General features: G+C 39.0%; 1 protein-coding gene across 8 annotated transcripts in view; it reads left to right on the plus strand.

Moving 5' to 3' along the window:
• Positions 1–17,446, plus strand: part of DENND4C (DENN domain containing 4C) — a 129,106-nt gene that overhangs the window by 28,887 nt on the left and 82,773 nt on the right. For 4 of the 8 annotated variants that reach the window (XR_011380242.1, XM_051857424.2, XM_002708081.5 and 1 more), the window contains exons 2-7: positions 1,576–1,897; positions 6,285–6,537; positions 8,912–8,981; positions 10,576–10,745; positions 15,678–15,916; positions 17,083–17,149. Coding sequence is in view for 7 of the 8 variants with exons in the window: in XM_051857424.2 (XP_051713384.2) it covers positions 1,593–1,897; positions 6,285–6,537; positions 8,912–8,981; positions 10,576–10,745; positions 15,678–15,916; positions 17,083–17,149 (1,104 nt within the window). In the remaining variant the exon portion in view is untranslated. Of the gene's footprint in view, positions 1–1,575; positions 1,898–6,284; positions 6,538–8,911; positions 8,982–9,454; positions 9,622–10,575; positions 10,746–15,677; positions 15,917–17,082; positions 17,150–17,446 lie in introns of those variants that run through there. The other 4 variants (XM_070052789.1, XM_070052793.1, XM_051857432.2 and 1 more) reach the window with 2 other exon arrangements.

Below are 17,446 nucleotides of genomic sequence, written 5' to 3' on the forward strand. Positions count from 1 at the left end.
CTACTTTTCAAATAAAATGAAATTTTAAAAAATTCTAGTGTTTTTTAAAATTATATTTGAGAGAGAAGGAGAGAGTGAGAGGTATTCCTTCCTCTGATTCACTCTCCCAAATACCTACAACAGCTGGGGCTGGAAGCCAGGAGCCCAGATCTCAATCTGAGTCTCTATGTGAACTGAAGTACTTTAGCTATCACTTGTTGCTTCTCAGGTTATGCATTAGTAAGAAGCTGGGATCAGCAGTGGGGCCTGGATTCAAACCCAGGCATTCTGATATGGGATGTGGGCATCATAAGAGGCGATTTAACTTACTGTGCAAAACATCTACCCTTGGTTATAGTTTCTTATTGTCTAATGTTTATATATGAAATATTTAATAATTTCAAAACTTGCTTACATAAAGTCGATTGCTCATAAGGAGCAACAAGGCAGAAGTCCTAACTGGATTGTTCTTAGAATTAATTATTTTTATTGCTATTTCCTATATTTTTCTATGTTAAATCTTGATGAATTCATGATACAGTCTGTTTGCTTATGTGAAGTTTAGCTGTAGGATTTCTGTGACTTAAGGAAAATGATCTTTTTTTTTTTTTCCAAAGATTTATTTAATTATTCGATAGGCAGAGTTACAGACAAAAGGAGAGACAGAGAAGTCTTCTCCCTGCTGGTTCACTCCCCAAATGGCTGCAACAGCTGGAGCTGGGCTGATCTGAGGCCAGGAGCCAGGAGCTTCCTCTGGGTCTTCACATGGGTGCAGGGGCCCAAGTGCTTGGGCTATCATCCACAGCCCATCTTCACTGCTTTCCCAGGTCATAAGAGAGCTGGATCAGAAGAGGAGCAGCTGGGATATGAACCTTGGGCCCATATGGGATGCTGGTGCCTCAGGCAGAGGCTTAACTTACTAAGGCGTAGCTCCAGACCCAGAAGAATGATCTTTTAAGTAATCTGAACATTATTCATTTTTTTTTTAAAGATTGTGATATTTATTTGAAAGAGTTACACAGAGAGAGAAGGAGAAGCAGAGAGAGAGAGTGCGTGAAAGAGATCTTCCATCTGCTGGTTTACTACCAAGATGGCTGCAACCGCTGGAGTTGTGTCGATCCAAAGCCAGGAGCCAGGAGCTTCTTCCAGGTCTTCCATGCTGGTACAGGAGACCAAGAACTTCCACCATCTTCTACTGCCATAGCAGAGAGCTGGATCGGAAGTGGAACAAGCCGGGACTCTAACCATTGCCCGTATGGGATTCTGGCACTGTAGATGGTGGCTTTACCCACTATGCCACAGCGCCGGCCCTTGAATGTTATTCATTAAGTGCAGTGTGCCCTGTGGAAAGCCTCATAGTCCACCCAAGACTTCTTGATTCTTCTTAGTAGAGCCTTAGTCATAGTTGTGTTACAAAGGAATGTCAGCTACTTTGTAGGAGGTGGAAGCTGGCAGACTGATAAAAGCACCTCTCTTCTACTGAATGACAATTTGATTATAAATCCAGCTAGTTAGTGTGTTAACTCAAGGATGTTTCTTGTTAGTAAGTCAGGATAAAATATTTAATTTATATATTTTTTTCCTTCCTTCTTTCAGGAAATACAGTAGCAGCCATGATAGAAGACAAAGGACCAAGAGTGACAGACTACTTTGTTGTGGCAGGTCTCACTGATACATCTACTCTTTTGGATCAAGAAATAAATCGTTTAGATACTAAGTCAACTGGACCTAAAGCTCCAATTACAGACATTGCAGTTATTATCAAATCAGCTGGGGAAACGGTCCCTGAAGGTTACACCTGTGTTGAAGCCACTCCATCATCTCTCCAAGCAAACTTGAACTATGGAAGTCTGAAAAGCCCAGAACTTTTCCTCTGTTACAAGAGAGGGAGAGATAAACCACCCCTTACAGATATTGGGTATGGGGACTTATTTTCTTTTGATATAGTAAAGGGAACAAAACTTATTTAAGGTATATGGGAATAGAAATTTGATATCTTTGATAGTTTTATTATTTGTTACTTCAGGGTCAAATATAGTAATATATCTTTATCCACCTTACCAAATCTGTGCATTTCACTAGAATTGTTAGGTCATTTCCTTTCAAAGGACTATTTAAATGAGGGCATTAGACCCTGAAATGTGAATCTACTTCTGTTGTACTTATCAGTTAAGCTTACTAAACATAAAAGAATGAGAGGTTATAACAAAATAGCCCAACTTTTAAGGAGTTAATTGGCTTGTATAATGAGTTTTTGTGAAGCCCTGAGCTCATTTAACAAAGGAGCGTTCCTGTTTTACAAAATACAGTTGTGCTGTGTAACCTTCAGTACTGAGAGGAGAGTATTTACAACTTAAAAGGAGTGTAATTGTAACATACATTCCGTCAACATAGAACATTCTTTGTAAAAAGCCTACAGGAGCTTTGTTCTGAAAATATCTACATTGACTCTTCTGTATAAATGAACTATGTGCTTTTGAAAAACAGTACACACGGGTCATTTTTTATTATAATTATCTTTAGTATATATAAAAATAGATATTTCAGAGCATCTCAGCAAATATTTTAGGATAACTTGTTTATGCAAAACATGCAATTTTGATGAAAATTAAACTTACAGATTAATTTAGGGACTATTACTATCTTCAGAATATTAAGTCTTCCAACCAGTGAAAATGGTATGTGTTTCTATTTATTAGGTACTCTTTAATTTCTTTCAACAGTGTTTTGTTTTCAGTGTACAAGTTCTTTCACCTCCTGGTCAGTTTGGTACTAGCTTAGTAGATATAAGCAATGCAGTGCTATTAAAAATATGATTATTCTCTTTTTAAAGAAATTTAAGAGACAGAGTTCCCATCTATTGATTGACTCCCAAAATTCCTACTATGGCAGGGTTGGGGAGGAGCTGGAGCCTGAAGCCAGAGACTCTACCAGGTCTTTTTAAGTGGGTGGCAGGAACTCAGTTACTTGAGTCATCACTTCTGCCTCCCAGAACTGAATTTGTGGGAAGCTAGAGTCAGAAGCATAAAATCCAAACATTCCAATATGGGACACAGGCACCTTAACCTGCAAGGCAGACACTCACCCCAGACTTAATTTCCTTTTCCAGTTGTTCACCGCTGATGTATAGAAACACAGCTGACTTTTATGTGTTATTCCTGCATATTGCTGACTTAGTTAATAATTATTAGTTCCAATAGCTTACTTGTGGGTTCTTGTGGGATTTTATAAATATATGATAATATCATCTGCAAATAGAGATGGTTTTATTCATTCATTCCTTTGTAGTTTGGATTCCTTCCTTCCTTCCTCCCTCCCACCCTCCTTCTTCCCTTCCTTTCCCTTTCTTTCTTCTTTTCTCTCTGTCCCTTCTCACACTCCTCCCTTCCCCTCTTCTTCCCTCTCTCTTCCCTCCCTCCCTCTCTCCCTTCCTTCTTTTTGGCTAGAACTTCTAGTATAGTGTTGAATAGCAGAAGTAAAAGCAGGTATCCTGTTTCTTCCTGATTTTGGAGGGAAAAGTTTTAGTCTTTTCTCATTGAATAAGGTGTTGGTTATGGTATTTTTTTTTATAAATAATATTTGTCATGTTGAGGAAATTTTCTTCTATTTCTAGTTTTCTGAGAGATTTATTCATGTACCTGGACCATCTTCCTCTGCCTTTCCAGACACGTCAGCAGGAAGCTGGATTGGAAGTCCAGGAGCTGGGACATGAACCAGCACTCCAAAATGGAATGCGAGTGACACAAGCAGCGCTTTAATTCAGTGTGCCAAATGCTAGCCCCTCATTATTATTATTATTATTTTTTTTGACAGGCAGAGTTAGAGACAGAGAGAAAGGTCTTCCTTTTCTGTTGGTTCACCCCCCCAAAAATTTCTTTATAATTATTTATTTATTTAAAATGCAGAGTTACAGAGGCAGAGAGAGAGAGAGAGAGGGAAATCTTCCATCCTCTGTTTCACTCCCCAGATGGCCACAAGGGCCGGAGCTGAGCCAATCCGAAGCCAGGAGCCTGGAGCTTCTTTCCAGGTCTCCCAAGGGGTGCAGGGGCCCAAGGACTTGGACCATCTTTCTCTGTTTTTCCAGGCCATAGCAGAGAGCTGGATCGGAAGTAGAGCAGCGGGTCTTGAACCAGCGCCCATATGGGATTCCATCACTGCAGGCAGTGGTTTTACCCTCTATGCCACAGTGCCAGTCCCTAGCCCTTCATTATTATTATGTTTATTTTTTTTTATTTTATTTTATTTTTTTTTTGACAGGCAGAGTGGACAGTGAGAGAGAGAGACAGAGAGAAAGGTCTTCCTTTGCCGTTGGTTCACCCTCCAATGGCCGCCGCGGCCGGCGCGCTGCGGCCGGCACACCGCGCTGATCCGATGGCAGGAGCCAGGAGCCAGGTGCTTTTCCTGGTCTCCCATGGGGTGCAGGGCCCAAGCACCTGGGCCATCCTCCACTGCACTCCCTGGCCACAGCAGAGGGCTGGCCTGGAAGAGGGGCAACCGGGACAGAATCCGGTGCCCCAACCGGGACTAGAACCCGGTGTGCCGGCGCCGCTAGGCGGAGGATTAGCCTAGTGAGCCGCGGCGCCGGCCCTATTATGTTTATTTTTTAAAGATTTATTTATTTACTTGAAAGTGTTACAGAGAGAGAAGGAGAGACGTAGAGATTTTCCATCCATTGGTTCACTCCCCAAATGGCCTCTTTGGGCAGGACTAGACCAGGCTGAAGCCAGGAACCATGAGCTTCATCCAGGACTCCCATGTGGGTGGCAGGGGCTCAAACACTTGGACCATCATCTGCTACTTTGCCAGGTGCATTAGCAGGGAGCTTGATTGGAAGTGGAACAGCTGGGATATGAACTGGCACCCCTGTGGGGTGTGGCTTTACCCAATATTGTTTTCTTGATACTTGTTCAGTTATTAAGAACTAGTGGGGTTGGCGCCGCGGCTCAATAGGCTAATCCTCCACCTAGCGGCGCCGGCACACCGGGTTCTAGTCCCGGTTAGGGCGCCGGATTCTGTCCCGGTTGCCCCTCTTCCAGTCCAGCTCTCTGCTATGGCCCAGGAGTGCAGTGGAGGATGGCCCAAGTGCTTGGGCCCTGCACTCCATGGGAGACCAGGAGAAGCACCTGGCTCCTGCCTTTGGATCAGTGCGGTGCACAGGCCGCGGTGGCCATTGGAGGGTGAACCAGTGGCAAAAGGAAGACCTTTCTCTCTGTCTCTCACTGTCCACTCTGCCTGTCAAAAAAAAAAAAAAAAAAAAAAAAAAAAAGAGGTAGTGAGCTGAATTTGACCACTACTTATGCTCATCACCTCCTCCTCTGTTGTCATAGAACTCTAGTGAAATTGTTGTAGTGTTTGTTGCTCTTCAAATTTCCAAAGCAGAAACATATTTTTCCTGTAGTTTTGTGTATTTTGTTTAGCTCCTGTAATTCTTCAAGTCGATATAATTAGGATGATGATTTTGCAACTTGATAGGATCATTGAGCACAGGAGCCAGGTTAGAAAGGGTTGAGAGGGCCGGTGCCCTGGCTCACTTGGTTAATCCTCCACCTGTGGCGCCAGCATCCCATATGGGCGCCAGGTTCTAGTCCTGGTTGCTCCTCTTCTTGTCCAGCTCTCTGCTGTGGCCTGGGAGGGCAGTGGAGGATGGCCAGTGCTTGGGTCCCTGCACTCGCATGGAAGACGAGGAGGAAGCACCTGGCTCCTGGCTTCGGATCAGTGCATCACCGGCCATGGCAGCCATTTGGGGAGTGAACCAGTGGAAGGAAGACCTTTCTCTCTGTCTCTCTGTCTCTCTCTCTCTCTCTCTCACTGCCTATAACTACCTGTCAAATTAAAAAAAAAAAGGGTTGAGAAATTACTATGAATGGGACTAATAAAGACTTGTTTTTAGATGCTTGACTTTAATCCGGGGGTGGCAAGTGGGAGGAGCAGTTAAGAGCCTTGAATATATGAACTAAAAGCATCTGAGAGGTTGTTAGAAATTCGGAATTTCAGGACAAGAATTATGAAGGAAATTTGTGAAAGCATGTGAATACTTGAAGCAGCTTCTGGGAGTTGAGCTGAAGATGTTTGTGGATTTACCCTTCTCTTTTTTTCTGTGATAAATAAAAATCAAGTTATTCAATTATGTTTGCACTTGTTAAATTATATTTAGCTTTTGAAAAAATAGTTCTCAAAGTAGTAGTTTTAGTTTTGGTTTGCAATTAAAATTTGCAAAACCATCAGAAAGAACTCTCCCTTACTCCTTTTGTTTCAAGAAGAAAAACAGCATCAACCTGAAATCAATCTGTCTCCCCATCCTGCAGAGTTTTATATGAAGGGAAAGAACGGCTTATTCCAGGATGTGAAGTGATCCAAGCCACGCCCTATGGTCGCTGTGCCAATGTCAACAACAGTTCAGCTACTTCGCAAAGAATCTTTATCACTTACCGAAGAGCTCCTTTAATTCGACCCCAGAATTCCTTGGCCGTAACTGATATCTGTGTTATTGTAACGAGTAAAGGAGAAACCCCTCCTCATACCTTCTGCAAAGTAGACAAAAACTTAAATTGTGGAATGGTAAGAATGAAGTTATATTTTCAGTGTTTGATATGAAAACAAAAAGGGATACTTTTTGGATGCTATGTACTATTGAGTATATTATGTACTCATATTTTCTTATTTTTAGCTGTTTGTAATTTTTATGACATAATTTTTTAAATCGTATATGATGATTTAGAATAATTTCATCCAGAAATAGGATACTTTAAACACAAAGTTTTTATTTTTTGGGTTTATTCTGCCTATGTTATATTAACTTGGAAGTTCTTTTTGTTAGTTTTTGGGTTCCAGTGGTATCTTTAAGGGAAGTTGTAGGGGGAAATGGATAGGGGAATCCTTTTATTTATTTTAGTATTGTAATTTTGCAGAATAATAATTTTTTTAAAGATTTATTTATTTGAAAGTCAGAGTTACACAGAGAGAGAAGGAGAAGCAGAGAGAGAGAGAGAGAGAGAGAGAGATAGGTCTTCCATCTGACGGTTCACTCCCCAATTGGCTGCAACAGCCAGAGTTGTGCCAATCCAAAGCCAGGAGCCAGGAGCTTCTTCCAGGTCTCCCATTCAGGCTCAGGAGCCCAATCCAAGCAGAGAGCTGGATTGGAAGTGGAGCAGCTGGGTCTGGAACCGGCACCCACATGGGATGCCAGTGCTTTAGGCCAGGGCATTAACTTGCTATGCCACAGCACCAGCCCCAGAATAATTATTTTTTTAAAGATTTTATTTATTTATTTGAGAGGAAGATATATTTATTTGAAAGTTACAAAGAAAGAAGCGGGGAGAGAGAGAGAGGGAGGGGAAAAGAGAGAAAGAGATGGATTTACCATCTGCTAATTTACCCCCCAGATGGCTGGAGTGGCCAGGCTGAGCCATACTTAAGCCAAGAGCTTTCCCAGGCCATACCAGAGAGCTGGATTGGAAGTGGAGCAGCCAAGACTCAACTGCCCATATGGGATGCCAGCACTGCAGGAGGTGGTTTTACCTGCTATGCCACAGTGCTGGCCCACTAAGCAAATCTTTAAAAAAAAAAAAGAAATTATCTTCAAGTCAAGCTAATATAAAGGAATTTCAAAGTTTTTGTGGAGAGTGGTATTAAAGATAAGCTCGTTTTGGTGCAAAGAATTTTGAAATCCATGCAGTTTTTCATAATACACATTCTCCATGAAGTTTTGAAGAGTCCTCATGGGTTAAAAAATAATCTTTTTTTTTTTTTTTTTTAAAGAAAGTTATTTATTTATTTGGAAGGCAGAACAGCAGGGTAATGGAGAGACAGAGGAACAGAGATCTTTTTTGCTGGTTCACTACCCAAATTACCACATGAGCTAGATCTTGGACAGGATGATGCCAGGAGCCAGGAGCTCTATTCTGGTCTCCAACATGAATGGCAGGGGTCTAAGTACCTGGGCCATCCTCCACTGTTTTTCCAAGTGCACTAATAGGAATCTGGATTTGAAGCAGAGCAGCCGAGATTCATACTAGCACTCCTGCACGGGATGCTGGCGTCACAAGCTTGGTCCAGCCTTCTGTGCCACAACATTGCCCTCAAGTTTTATAAAAAAATTTTGCACCAAAATAAGCCTGTTTTAAAATCTCATTTTTATTAAACTTTTCTTTTTTTTTAAAAAAGATTTATTTATTTGGAAGGCAGAGTGAAAGGTTGGGGGAAGAGAGAGAGCTTTCATCTACTAGTACACTGAGAGATCTTCCATCTACTGGTACGGTCCACAGGTGGCCACAATGACCAGGGCTGGACCAAACTGAAGCCAGGAGTCTGGAACTCAATCCAGGTCTTCCATATGGGTGCAGGGCCCAAGCACTAAGGCCTCCTCTACTGCCTTCCCAGGCACATTAACAGAGAGCTGGACCAGAAGTGGAACAGCCTGGACTAGAACCAGTGCTCATATGGGATGCTGACATTGCAGGTGGTGGCTTATCCTGCTACTCCACAGTGTTGGTCCCTCCATTTCTTTTTGAGATACACTTGTACTAGCTTGATAGGCAGAGATGACTTGTGCATCCCTAACCATTGTAAAGAGAAGGATGTCTCTCGGAGTGATGTTCCTGTGGCAGCCAAGTAACTCTAGTCCTCCCTCATTTGGGCTCTAGTGCCCACTTCAGTTTATTCTGTCTCTTTGAAGTAGAGGCTATCTTAAGGTGGTTACAGAGTTTTAAACTTTTTGAAACTGCTTTTACATTAATTTAATTTTTAGTACTGTTTTCTTATTCCCTTTTTGTATTTTAGTATTCAGAAATTCATACTTTACTAAATTGCATAATATACAATCTGATAAACATGTTTTAAATAGTCTCACTTAGTAAATGAGAATCTTTAGACAGCATTCAACAAAATCCATTTCTTCTTATTCTTTTTTGTTAACTTAATTTATATTTTACAGTGGGGTTCCAGTGTGTATCTGTGTTATAAGAAGTCTGTGCCTGCTTCAAATGCAATAGCATATAAAGCTGGTAAGTGAAGTTAAAAAATTTGTCTTTATTACTCCTTAATTACTGGTGTATATTAACATTTGTTTAGAAGAGTTAAAGGATGTTACCTTAAGTAGTTTGTGGAATTGATCTATTTATAAAATTGAATTCTCTGTAATTTTAGCATGTAAAGGTCTATGTTTTCATAAATATATACTCCTACAAGATATGTTAATGAGCCCCCTGACAAAATTATGCTGTTAATTACATTTGAATTTTATACAAAACAAGCATTTGTAGAGTAAGCATTCAAGCTTTTGGTCTACCCTCAATAGGTTTTAAGCTTAGTGGAAAACTGCTTACTTTCTGACCTTTTATATTTTGGCAATCAGAAGGGTGTCAAACTGCATCTTTACTTCTTATATTTCCTTCTTTTATCTCTGTGTGTCTGATTTGAAACCACATGTTACTTGCCATGAAAGGTGGACTTTCTTCCTTTCTCCCTTGTTGCAAAGACTCAGCTATATGAAGGAGAGGAGGGCCTGAGAAACTTTTCTGCCATGAAGTGTTTGAGAAATCTTTCGCCACATTCTTACTGCACAGTAAAGTGTCCAGGGCTGTAAAGATTTAAGTGTGACCTCTTCATCCCACTGGTATGGTGGGGTAGAAACTGAAAATACAGGTATGCTCCAGTTGTAAATAGAAGAGATACTGGAATACTTTGTGAAGAGAAACAGTACCAAATACTTTTCATTATGCACAATTTCTGAAATGAAGTGTTACTTCAGGGAAGTCAGGCAGATTAATTTGTGAAAATTTTTAATCTCATAAAAACATTAATGATTAATACATAATAAAAATAAATTCAGTATCATTTTAAAATATACTGTTAGTATTGTTTTAATGTGTTGATTGTAATTTCTTAAAATATTTACCTTTTTGGTGGGGAGAATGTCAGTTTAAAAACATGCTAAAAGAAGCTTTTCTGAAAGTGTTCAAATATTTGGTATGGAACACTTATTGAAGAATACAGTGTTTTGCAGACTAAATTTGGACTCAGAAATCTGCTATTGAGTTTCCAAGTTTTTAACTTAGAGGTGGTCTGTATGTTGGTAGTGTTAGTGTCTACTTAACTTTAACATGTCATGCTGCTGCTTTGTTCTGAAGGAGCTTTGCTGTGTTTGTTATAATGCTCCCTGCTCCTGCTTTCTGGGATCATAAACTCTGCATTCAGTCATAAGCGTTTGTATTTAATTTATTTATCATGTTGCATGTCTTTTATATTAATTCTCTCTCTGGATGAATTTAAGTATTATGTCTGTTGCCTTGGCAATATTTTGTTATACTTGTCCCTTCTCTAACTGAAACAGTTGGTCTGCATAAGATGTTGACATTACAATTATTGATCAGATTGTTTGAATAGTGTTTTTAATACATTTCTGTGTTTTAATTAACTGTAATTCTGTTGGTAAAATATAAGGAGTAAGTTTATTATTTTAATTTCTATTACAGCAAGAAAAAATTTGATTTTGAAATTTTATCCAAAATTTGTTATTATTCTATTAAAATATATCAAATAATTTATAGAATAATAGCTATTTTTAAAAAATTCATCATTGTCTCCTTTCTCCAAAAGGTTTAATTTTTAGATACCCAGAAGATGACTATGAGTCATTTCCCCTCTCAGAGTCTGTACCTCTCTTTTGCCTTCCTATGGGAGCCACAATTGAATGCTGGGATCCTCAAACCAAATATCCACTTCCAGTTTTTTCGACTTTTGTCCTGACAGGTTCTTCAGCTGAAAAGGTATAATTTTGTCTTACTAATTAAAACTATTTGTCCATGTTTTTATCCCATAAATGGTTAAGAGAAGCTTTATTTGAGTGTTAGGATTATTTGGACACAATACATTTTGGTTTATATTTATAATGCCCAATGTGAGAAGTTAGCATGAAAATTGGTTTCAGGTCCTGATAAACTCTGGAGCTTTGAAAGAAGCAAATTACAAAGTCTTTTCTGGGTAGATACCTCTAACCCAAGTTTCAAGATAGTAATGACTAAAACACATAGGTACTCTATTGGGAATTAGCAAGACACAGTAAAAAACGAATGAGCTCCAAGCTTTCAAGACACTGAAATGATAGAATAACAAATGTAGAAAGTTGAATATATAATTGAAATGATTCAAGACATAATAGAGGGGCTCAATATATCAAAGAAGGTGCAGCATATTTTGAAACATGAATGGACAGATTAGAAAAAGAATCAAAGGTCTAGAAACGAAAAATATAATGCTTAAGATATACCTATCTGGGGCCGGCGCTGCGGCTCACTAGGCTAATCCTCTGCCTTTTGGCGCCGGCACACCGGGTTCTAGTCCCGGTCGGGGTGCCGGATTCTGTCCCGGTTGCCCCTCTTCCAGGCCAGCTCTCTGCTGTGGCCAGGGAGTGCAGTGGAGGATGGCCCAAGTGCTTGGGTCCTGCACCCTATGGGAGACCAGGATAAGTACCTGGCTCCTGCCATCAGATCAGCGCGGTGTGCCGGCCGCGGCGGCCACTGGAGGGTGAACCAACGGCAAAGGAAGACCTTTCTCTCTGTCTCTCTCTCTCACTGTCCACTCTGCCTGTCAAAAAAAAAAAAAAAAAAAAAAAAAAACAAAACCTATCTGAAAAGAGAATTAGTGAAGTAGAAGATGGTTACCTTAAATGTAGAGAAGGAAAGTGTAGAAGGTAAAAGAGTTTACAAATAGCTATTCATTGAATTCCAAAGGAAGAAATTAAAAAAAAGCCAGCATTCTAAGTGCTAATGTTGAGAGTTTTCTAATGTTGATGAAAAATGGAGTCTTCAGATTAAAGATACACTCTTTTCAGTGGAAAATATAAAGGCTGGCATTTGGTACAGAGGGGTAAGCTGCTGCTTATGATTCTGGCATCCCACATGGGAGTGAACCAGCAGATGGAAGATTTCTGTCTTCTCTTGTCTGTTGCTTTGCCTTTCAAATAAATAAATGAATAAATAAATCTTTTTTTTGTTGTTGTTGTTGTATTTGACAGGTAGAGTTATAGGCAGTGAGAGAGAGAGACAGAGAGAAAGGTCTTCCTTCCACTGGTTCACTCCCCAAATGGCTGCCATGGCTGGTGCTGTGCCGATCTGAAGCCAGGTGCTTCTTCCTGGTCTTCCATGCGAGTGCAGAGGCCCAAGCATTTGGGCCATCCTCCACTGCCCTCCCAGGCCACAGCAGAGAGCTGGACAGGAAGAGGAGCAACCAGTACTAGAACCCAGTGCCCACATGGGATGCTGGCGCCACAGGTGGAGGATTAACAGCGCCGGCCCCATAAATAAATCTTAAAAGGAATAAAAATAAATACAACCGAGCCGGCGCCGTGGCTCAATAGGCTAATCCTCCACCTTGCGGCGCCGGCACACTGGGTTCTAGTCCCGGTCGGGGCACCGGATTCTGTCCCGGTTGCCCCTCTTCCAGGCCAGCTCTCTGCTATGGCCAGGGAGTGCAGTGGAGGATGGCCCAGGTGCTTGGGCCCTGCACCCCATGGGAGACCAGGAAAAAGCACCTGGATCCTGGCTCCTGCCATCGGAGCAGCGCGGTGCGCCGGCTGCAGCGGCGGCCATTGGAGGGTGAACCAACGGCAAAGGAAGACCTTTCTCTCTCTGTCTCTCTCTCACTGTCCACTCTGCCTGTCAAAAAAAAAAAAAAAAAAAAAAAAAAAATAAATAAATAAATACAACCAACTTTTCTTATAGTGAAACCATGGAACACCAAAAAACAAAGAAATAAAATTAAAAAAAAAAAAACAGAGAAAAAGACTTGTATATTTTTCTTAAAAAAGATTTATTTATTTATTTTGAAAGTCAGAATCAAAGGACGAGACAAAGAAAAAGAGATCTTCCATCTGTTCTTTCAGTCCCCAGATAGCTGCAAGGGCCAGGACTGAGCCACACTGAAGTCAGGAGCAGAAGATTCTTTTGGGTGTTGTCCCGCATGGGAGGTAGGGGCCCAAATACTTGGGCCGTCTTCCACTGCTTTTCCCAGGCCGTTAAAAGGGAGCTGGATTGGAGATGAGGAGTTAGGATGGGAACTGGTGCCCAAACAGGATGCCAGCCCGAGACCTACTTGTTATATAAAGTGTGTTTTAAAAAAATGAAATGAAATGATACAATAAAAAAGAGAAGGAAAAAATAAACAGTATTAGTAACTAAGACAATAATAGAAATTTCAAAATGCAAGGTTACATTAGGAAATTCAATAAAATAGGCGATTTTACTGAAAAAATGTAACCAACAAAGCTGACTCATAAAGATTAAACAAAATACAGCTGTGTCTTTATTCCACAGTCTGTATGTTCACCACCACTGTATTAAACATAACGTTTGCAAAATCTTCAGCATAGTGTCTGGAATATGATAAATACGTGGTCAGTACTATGTTAACTGGATTATGTACAACCAAACTAACTGGCTATCTTAAGAATTATTTATAGGGGCTGGCACTGTGGCACTGCAGGTTAAAGCCTTGGCTTGAGGTGCCAGCATCACATATAGGTGCCAGTTCCAAGTCCCAGCTGCTCCACTTCCAATCCAGCTTCCTGCTAATGCGCCTAGGAAAGCATCAAAGCATCAGAGCTCAAGTCTTTGGGCCCCTGCACCATGAGAAAGACTCAGAAGAAGCTCCTTGCTCCTGGTGTCCTCCTGGCCCAGCTCTTGCTGCCACCTGGGGAGTGAACCAGCAGATGGAAGTTCTCTTGCTGTGTCTTTCCTTCTCTCTCTCGCTTTAACTGCCTTTCAAATAAATATATCTTTTCTTAAAAAAAAAAAAAAAGTGCTTAACCTTTTTTGAAGATCTAAGCAAAGCAAATAATAAGGCCACTTGGGGTCTCCTAAGTTGAAAGAAACTGAAAGAGTAAAGGAAATAAAAAGTTTAGATCTGACTGTAAACAGATGTAGTTAATTACATATACATAAATTAACTTAAGGTAGATCAAAGACCTAAATTTAGGAGCTAAAAGTGTCAAACTCTTAGAATAAAGTTTAGAGGAAAATCTTCATGACATTGAGTTTGACAGTAATTTCTTGGATATGGCATTAATAGCATAGGTACCAAAAGAAAAAAGTAGATAAATTGGATTTATCAAAATTAAATACTTTTGGCTATTTAAGAACGTTATTATTATTATATTGGGTAGCAAGACAACCCACAGAAAGAGAATAAATGTTTGAAAATCATGTAGCTGGTATGGTGTTTATAACCAGAATATATAAAGACTTCTACAACTTACCAACAAAAAACTGAACAATCCAATTTAAAAAATGGGGAATGGACTTAAATTGGCATTTCTCCAAAGAAAATATGCAAATATTCAAATAAGCTTTTGAAAAGATGCTCAACATTACTACTCATTAGGGAAATGCAAATGAAAACCACAGTGAGACATCATTTCATACACAAAACAAAGCAAGTACTGATGATGTGGAGGAACTGGAACCCTTGAACATTGCTGGTAGGAATGTCGAGTGGTTCTGCTGCTGTGGGAAACAGTTTGATAGCTTCTTCAAAAATTAAACATAAAATGTTATGATCCAGTAGTTCTACCTAAGGAAGCAGTGACTCAGATACTCATATGCCAAAGTTCTTGGCAGCATCATTCACAGTACTAAAGGTGGCAATAACCCAAATGGCCAACAATGAGTAAATGGGATTAAATGAATATATTGATATAGAATATTCCTTCGCTTTTAAAAGGAATGAAATTCGGATAGGTATTGTAACCTGAATCAATCTTGAAAACATGTGAAGTAAAATAAGCCAGATACAAAAAGGCAAATATTGTATGCTTCTACTTAAAGGAGGTACCTAGAATAGGCAAGTGTATAAATATGAAAAGGAGAATACGGATTTCTAGGGATTTGGGGTAGGGATGGGACAGTGTAAACTTATTATTATATTAGTATTATCTAAAAAATTTATTTATTTATTTTGAAAGTCTTAGTTAGAGAGAGATGGAGAGGTCTTCCATCCACTGGTTTACTCTCCAGATGGCTGCAACAGCTAGCCCTGGGCCAAGCTAAAGTCAGGAGCTTTATCTGGATCTCCTATATGAGTGGCAGGAACCCAAACACTTGGGCATCTTCTGCTGTTTTTCCAAGGCCATTAGCAGGGAGCTGGATCAGAAGTGGATCAGCCAGGACAACGTTGCAAATGGTGGCTTTACCTGCTATGCCACAATGTTGGCTCCGAAAATTATTATTTAAAGGGGTGTGGAACTTCTGTTTGGGGCTGTGAAAAAATTTTGGAAATGGACAGTGATGATCATTGTACAGCGCTGTGAAGGTACTTAATGCCTTCAAATTGTGCACTTAAAAATGTTCAAATGATAAATTTTATGTATGTTTTACCACAACAATAAGATCATTAGAGTGTGTTCTGTAGGGTAGCAGCTAGGTAAAAAATTTCACTATATGATTAAAAATGAAAGGAAATTACAAAAGGTTACTGTTCATTTTTGTATAAGTTACATGGTTGATGCATTGCAGGAGAAAAAAAATCTAGAAGGATTTATATCAACATCTCATTATCTGGGATAGAATTTTAGGTGAGTTTTTTTTTCCCCATTTATATGTTTTAGTATGGTCTCTGAGCAAATATTTCTTGTTTTAATAAGGGATAAAGAGAAATTAATTTTTAAAACAAACTGGAATCTTATACCAGAATTCTGTTACTTGTAGGTATATGGAGCTGCCATCCAGTTTTATGAACCTTACTCCCGGGAACTTTTAACAGAGAAACAGCTTATGCAGCTGGGCCTGTTGACACCTGTGGAGAGAAAAGTGATCTCCAAATCCATCAATTCAAACAAATGCATTTGTTTACTTTCACACTGGCCTTTTTTTGAAGCCTTTAGAAAATTTCTTATGTTCATCTACAAACTTTCTGTGTCTGGACCACATCCTCTTCCCATTGAAAAGTATGTATTCTGATGAGAGAGATGTCTGGTGGAAAAACTGGCTGTACAGATATACATTTCATTGTTTGTCTAACCTTATCACAAAGGTTGAAAGGGGCAGAGAGTCACCTTTACTCTGCTTTTTCCCTTATTGCCTTTTTCACCTAAGTCACTGACTAAACTGAAAATTAAAGAGTAGTGGGTAAGGATGGCCAAGTCATTATCTTTTGAAATTTCAATGAAGAAGTAACTCATTGTGTCTTATATGTTCTTTTTCCTATTCATTCTCTGATAGCCAACAGAAAAATAGTTATTAACTACAAAACATCTTTGCACTGATGTTTAATGTAAGGTTTTGGTTTTATTATTATATATATATTATATATATTATAATTCTTCATATTTTCCCCTTTATTTGAAATTTCCTTTGTTATGCAAGGTGAGGGTACTTATCTGAAGCTTTAAAAGTATAATACTGAGTGTAATACTGAATGTGAGGTTATTACAATTTGGTATAGAGATATAGATTCAACTTTAATGTTGTACTCATGGAATACCCATTTAATGGTTCATAGTTTTAGATTTAGCTTTAAACTGTTGGATTAATTTAAGAATTTTTGAAATAAAATTTACTAATAGCCATGTTAGCAATCTTGAAAAATTAAAGTTCTAGGAATAGTTTGTGGAAAAAAAAAAAAAGAATCAGTATATGTGCTCATTTTTTTCTTGGTTGAGGTAATACCTACATTTTAGACCCTTAAGAACTTAACTTAGGGAGAAATTTAAAAGCATTACTTATAGGTAGAGAAATACAGGGAGTAGGTGGTTTGCTCAGAGTTGTAGTAGTAATTCTGGAATTAAATTTTGTTCTCTTTTACTGTATTAGTATTGATTTGTTATAGTACAATTTATTGCTCCTTATGTCAGCAGGGATAATCAGGGCTATAAAAATGATTTTCTTTCATGAAAATTATTTTCACCTTCCTGATGATAACTATATTAATATAAACTATGAATCAGGAAATATATTATGCATTTTATAAGTTTAGTGGGCATAAGTATACTTGTATTGAGCAAATAATTATTTAGCATAAGTTTCAGGTAAGTGGGATGATATCTAACATATGTTAAAATCTATGAATCACTTTAGGAAAGTAATTATGATCTTTATTTCAAAAATTTTCCAGGCACATTTCACATTTTATGCAAAACATCCCTTTTCCTTCACCACAAAGACCAAGAATCCTTGTACAGGTAATCAAAAAAGAGTATCTCTTGGGAGAGATCTGCTTATGTTCATTCTAAGCATTGCAGAATGGGTTCTACAACCCTTTGGGGCTAAAAATTAAGGTTCCATGTATAACATAAGAGAATAAGATCAATATATGCAGTTAGTTTTTTGCTGATCAACTTTATGATACTTTGGGTATTCATTTTTGGGATGAAATAATATGTATTCATAACATCCTTGAATTTCCTGATTTTTTAGTTTTACTGAGCATTGTTTCTTTACTAGTGTGGATCCTGGGTGTAAAGAATTGGCATAATTAT

This window comes from Oryctolagus cuniculus, chromosome 1, assembly GCF_964237555.1.
Source record: "Oryctolagus cuniculus chromosome 1, mOryCun1.1, whole genome shotgun sequence".
NCBI classification, from domain to species: domain Eukaryota; kingdom Metazoa; phylum Chordata; class Mammalia; order Lagomorpha; family Leporidae; genus Oryctolagus; species Oryctolagus cuniculus.